This window comes from Callionymus lyra, chromosome 3 (assembly GCF_982586985.1).
Source record: "Callionymus lyra chromosome 3, fCalLyr1.hap1.1, whole genome shotgun sequence".
Classification (NCBI taxonomy): domain Eukaryota; kingdom Metazoa; phylum Chordata; class Actinopteri; order Syngnathiformes; family Callionymidae; genus Callionymus; species Callionymus lyra.
Window position 1 is genome coordinate 22,588,802 of NC_141820.1, and position 6,091 is coordinate 22,594,892.

At 34.4% G+C, this 6,091-nt stretch overlaps 1 protein-coding gene across 1 annotated transcript in view; it reads right to left on the reverse strand.

The window, feature by feature from the left end:
* Positions 1 to 3,895: 3,895 nt before the first annotated feature.
* Positions 3,896 to 6,091, reverse strand: part of LOC148083882 (sialin) — a 12,051-nt gene continuing 9,855 nt past the window's right edge. The window contains exon 11 of the mRNA XM_087787082.1: positions 3,896 to 4,723. Within this exon, the coding sequence (XP_087643208.1) occupies positions 4,547 to 4,723 (177 nt within the window). The 3' untranslated portion in view covers positions 3,896 to 4,546. The remainder of the gene's footprint in view (positions 4,724 to 6,091) is intronic.

The window sequence follows — 6,091 nt, forward strand, 5'->3', positions numbered from 1 at the left end:
AATGAATCATTTTGACCATTTTTAGAAATAAATTAAAATAGAATACTTTTATCTATATATTATATTTATTTTTATCAGTGGCAGCCAATGATACAATACACAATACAAAAAAAGAAACTTGGAATTAAAAATTAAATTGATTCATTTAAAAAGTTAAATAAAAGAGCTGCTACTAACATTCTAAAGCAACTATAAACATTTTATGAAAAAAATATAAAGTAGGGAAAATAATTGACTCAGAAAAATGTAAGACCCATCAGAAATAAATGATGCCTTCAGGAAAGAAAATAGTGAAAAATATATTTACAAACTACAGATTCATATCAGTCTCTAAATTACCTTTGTTAAAGTAAATCCACCTTAAATCCAAGTTGATCAAAAATAAGAACTAGAGCAAGATTGATGGAAAATAAACAAGTTGAGTTCTAGATTAACATATGGACTCGCAAGTGTATTTTTTTGAATTGAATCATCATGAAGCATTGGACAATACTAGTCTTCATCCACATGATAGAATGATTTGATTGAAGTCTTAAAACAAAGTAAACCTAAAATAAATTAACAGTTCTTGGAGGACAACTTCAATATAAAGATGAAAAATGGGTTAAAAATGGAAAATAATCTTCTCAAAATTTTAATGGAGTTTTATATCTAACAAAGAAGAAAATAAATAAAATAATGAATCATTATAATTATAATCTAAAACATGTTTGATAGAGTAGAATTTATTTTTAATTATTTTTTTCATAAAGGTTGGATGGTTAAACTTAAGACCAGAAATCCAACAACAGAAATGCTAACAATACAAACATAATTAAATAAATAAACTGCTGCAAAAATGGTTGCACATAGTCACTTATTTCTATTTGATATGATCCATTTACTTCAGCAATCTAAGAGGAATAATATCGATTCAACTTAGAATATCTGTGTAGCTGATAATGTCATATGATTTATGTCGAATTTAAGAGGGTCAATACCAAGGGTATTATGATTAATTAAATGAATTGAATTTTTTACCAAATGTTCTTTTTTTTAAGTCTTAGTGTGAAGATAATTTCTAAAAGGTAAATATTGTCGATCCCCATTGCAAGGACGAGTTGAAGATAGTACCTTCAGAATAGATCTAGAGCAATTATATTGTAACCATTATTCATTTTATATTTTCAGAGTTACAAACTAAAAAGTTCACTTTCACAATGATAGTATATTCTCAGGTATCTATGGGGGGGTTGTCAACATCTACACCAGGTTGTCCAGGTTCTTGAATGAAAGAAGGTTCAAGATCCCCTGCAGTAGTTTCAGGTCATTCATATGCATCTTGGCTGTTGATCTTGGTTTGGTCAACAGAACGAAGCAGCAGTGAGATTGTTTTGAATTTGGACCTCTGTCTCCTGCTTTTGTCCAGGTGACTCAATCTCTGCATTGTCAGCATGTTGTATGCTAATTCATGTTGAGGCCAGAGGGACAGTAAATGCAAATACAGCACTTTTACAATACAGAGCTGCTCCCGGACCAACATCTCTCCTCCAGTCACAACAGTTGTGTCACACCTCCGTGAAGTGAGTGAGATAATCCCACTCAAGACTCCAGCAGAGCCGGCTGCCTGATTTAAAAGTGTTGATTTATTTGTCACATTCTGTTGTTATCTCGTGGCAAACAGGGTGTGATCGTGATAGGATTTGAGTTTCCCTCCGTGATTTGACTTTTGCTCTGTGGCTCCACATGACCTCTGGTCTTTTGAATATCAAAAAACAGTAGCATTAATATATATATTGAATGTAGTTCCATCATGATTTCAAACAATTCAATAATAAAATATTGATATTGTCTAATTATTTGGATCAATACAAATGTGAAAGGGGTGTGATTCATATAGCTAATATAATATATTAATATAAGTAACACATACTTGGTTAGTTAATGTTTTTATACCACCATTTATTATTGTTGCTTTTGTTTGTTTTTACTTATTTACACTCCTTAAATCATGTTGTCATACTTTTGAATATATTAATGAACAAATGAAATTAGTATTAAAAACGTGTCAAACATATACAATAACAAAAGCATAAACACAACTTTGCTTAATATAACTTTTTTTGCAAGTTGAAGTACTTAATCACTTTGAAAAACTGCATAGGTTAAATTAAATAGTAGTTGTAATGAACTTTTTTTTGATGAACTAAAACAAAGGACATTTTATTTCGCTAATCCTGAGCGGACATGACGTTGATATGTCGTAAACAGAACATCCGGGTCACGGGTTACTGAAGTCTGATGCAAACGCTGGCAATGACGTGAACCCTACTTTAAAAACAAAACAAAAAAACACCCCTTAAATCTTAAGTAACGTGATTTCCTTATTCAAATCTGCTAGTTTGGTTTATTTTTGTTTTGTAATTTTAATGTTTTAAAGTAAATAATATATTATTTAATATATATTTTTTTATTGATGGCATATAAGCACGGTTTGCTCTTAATTTTAATGGATACGATAAGTTGTATTAATAAAATACATCTTTCTTAATCAGGTTTTTGTTTTTTTTTACTTTTTAACTTTGGCATCAACTCCTAGGCAAATAAGTACCCACGACACCACCTTGTGGTCTCTTAGCGTAATTTAATGAAAGCAAAAAAAAGTTTGTTTATCATCGAATTATTTCATGTATAATTGGACGGAGTTTATAAATGTCTTTTCACACTGATTTTATCATTAAATATACATTTTCATAACGTCAGCGTTTTACTTCATGACATTAGATGTGTTTTTGCTGATATGTTTTAAATTACACCATGGTACAAAAATGTTTTTTATTGAGTCTTATCGCCTACGCCAAGTTCAAAGTATAAGGAAAATAAATACAAATACTTTCGGTGTGTATACGTGAGGCTGGGATGGTGCGTTCACGGCCTCACTCACAGCTCAGGAGTGTCATTTTAATTCAATTTAGATCAATCTGAGTTGCCAGAATATTGTTGTCTGCGAACATTTACTTCTTCGACGATACCGTGCGAGTCACTTCTTGGAATCCACTGCTCACATTCCTGGAAGGAAGTGCCAACATGGAAGCTAAATATTTGAAGTGTGTTAGTTTGTTCTTTAATTTTTAAAGTTACTCTTGACTTTATAACAATGAGTCCATTCAGGACTCAGGAGCCACGTGAACGTTCATCACGTGATCACGTGAACGTGGCAGAAGTCATCGCGATAGGTCGTCAACGCGAACTCAGAACAAGGAAGTCTCGTGTTTTAAAAACAAATAATTTCACTTTACTCTAAGAACAAATAATATCATTTGATGGTTAACACAGTTATAGCTCATCCTTTGTAAATGTTGTATCCATAAATGCAAGTATAGAGCGTTTAAAACATGTATTTCACGACTTTTTTTTTGTTTTCTCAAGCCCTTTAAAAGATAACCAACTTGTAATGAAACTCTTTACTGTAAAAGCAAAATAAAGTTCACATGGAAAGCATTAGCGTTATATGAGTTTATTTTAATGTTTTATTTGTTTTTATTTTGTCATAAATGTCTGATTTTATAATGTGTTTAAATAAAAAAAAAAATTAGCTCATATTAATCACAACCAATTGCATCATTGATACGTCTAATAAAAATATTTAAATAAAATAAACTGTTGCGCCATCTTTGATTTATTGCCTATTTTCTATTCATATTTTAATTGTTAATAAATAATTTAATACTGCCCAGGACTTCAACATTGACAGTTTTTTCCAAACGATTTGTGGCCTCTGTACATGTTGTTAATTTTAATATTTAATAAAGTGTGTACTTCACATTTTTCTTTGTCCATCCTTGACTTTAGAAGCCAAAATACACCGATAGACGTCAGTTGTAAGACGTCATAACACGTTAATGACAGAGCAGACTTATTTACAGTGTACGTGAAAACTTTTATTTTGAAAAGACTTCTGTGTAAACGTCCAAAATTACTTTTGGTTCCAGTTCAGATAAAAAGCTGACATTCCCTGATGTCTTGACCATAGTCAAAATACAGTACATTAACACACAACCACAGATAGACTTCAACACAAACACACCTTTAAGAAAGTCACAAAAATAAATATTTAAACCTCCACAAAGATGTCGCAGATGATCACACCCACATATAGTGCAAATAAACCGACATCCTTGTTCTTGGCACTTATTGACTTCTTTAAAACTTAAAAAGAGTATCCTTTTGTTGCAGAGAAATACAGGACATATTTGTGAAGAAGTTAAAGACATGTTTGTGTGTGTTTGCATGTAATGTTTTCTTCAGACTCTCAATTTGTGTCGAGGGTCTAAAAACAAAACGGATCCTGGTAAAAAAAAGTCTTTGTTTGGTCCCTGTACCTAGAATATCTCTCCATTAGTGCAATATAAAAATATGGTCTTCAGTTCATAAAACTATGCTTGGTCTTATAAACACACACAAGATAAAAACATCCTTATTGTTGAATTTAAAAATAAAAATTGTGCAAAATGAATCTTTGCTGACTCCAGCAGCTAAAAAAGTTAAAGGTCACAGAAAGGTCAAGCTACAGATGTCCTGCCACCTCAGTCCGACTCCTTCTGTCCTTGTCTCGCTCTTGGTCCTCCTCTTTTAAGGCCCAGGGCTGGAGCTGTCCGCTGCCGAAGATTGTGTAGACGAGAGCGCCCACAAGGCCGATCCCGGCGGCGACCCAGAACACGTATCTCCAGCCTGCCAATGTTTGCTGAAGGAGCAGAGAGTGGCGTCATTGACTCTCACGGGTTTACATGGAGATGTTGAAAATAAAGCCAATCATAATAATCATGGGTGGGATTTTAGGGGAAACTGTAGATTAAGTTAATATATTACAATCAACTTTTTCTCAAGTGAGGCACATCTTTCTCTGCTCATTTGAAGTTCTATTAACCCTTTAGTCAGTAAGTAAGTAAGTAAGTCATTTTTATTTGTATGGCGCTTTTTTAGACCAGGGTCACAAAGCGCTTAAACAATCAAAACAATATTCAATAAAGTATATACTTCAAAGGTCAAGATAAAACTGATAACACAACAGGAGTTCTAGAAAATCAAGGAAAAGCCTGAACAAATAGAAACGTCTTAAGATGTTTCTTGAAGGAGTCAGTAGATCCATCAAGCGCAAAGAAAGAGGAAGATCGTTCCAAAGCTTAGGAGCAACAGTCTGGAAGGATTTCTCTCCTCTGGTTCTGAACCGTGTGCGTGGAAGTAGATTCTGATCCACAGACCTCAGAGCCTGAGCTGGGGTGTAAGGCTGGATCAGATCAGTGATGTAAGGAGGAGCCTGACCATAGTTAGGAGGACGCTCTTCATTTACGAGCACTTTCCTTTTTTTATGGAATCCATCCATCCAACCACTTATCCAAGGTTAGGTTGCGAGTGTAGCAGCCTGAACAAAGAGGCCCAGACTATCTAGCCCAGCTACTCGGGGCAGGAGACAGGTTCATGTTTTTGTTGTGTATTCCAAGATGGCGGCGCACAGTAGTGCAGCGACTCTCTCACCGGCTCTCAACAAGATATCTTGTTCAATAACAATATGCCAGACCCGTCAGATGGTCAATCGATTACAAATGTACTTTTTTTCAATAATTTATTGTAATAGGCTGTAATAGGGGGCATCATAGCTCAGATGGTAGAGTGGTTGCCTGCAGTCCACGAGGTTGCAGGTTCAATCCCAGCTCCAGACAAGCTTGTGTCGTTGTGTCCCTGAGCAAGACACTTTACCCTTATGGCAGACTTGGCGCGTATGTTGCAGCCTACTCCCATCAGTATGTGTCAAAGCGCTTTGTGACCCTGGTCTAGAAAGGCACTATATAAATAGACATTATTATTATTATAATACCCAATTTAAACATATAACAACTGAGAACGTAACACTCTGCAGTTGTGAGTAAGAACCGGTTGAATATATGTTTTGAGTAAAGTGTGATGTCAGATGTTTTTCTAGGACAAGCTTCAACGTTGATGTCAATAGAACTGAAAAACTATCCTCGGCCACATCTACTCGACTCCACCGCCGACTGTCCTGTCACAAGAACTATTTTCAAAAGCATGATTTCAGTCCCGACTGATCACCAGC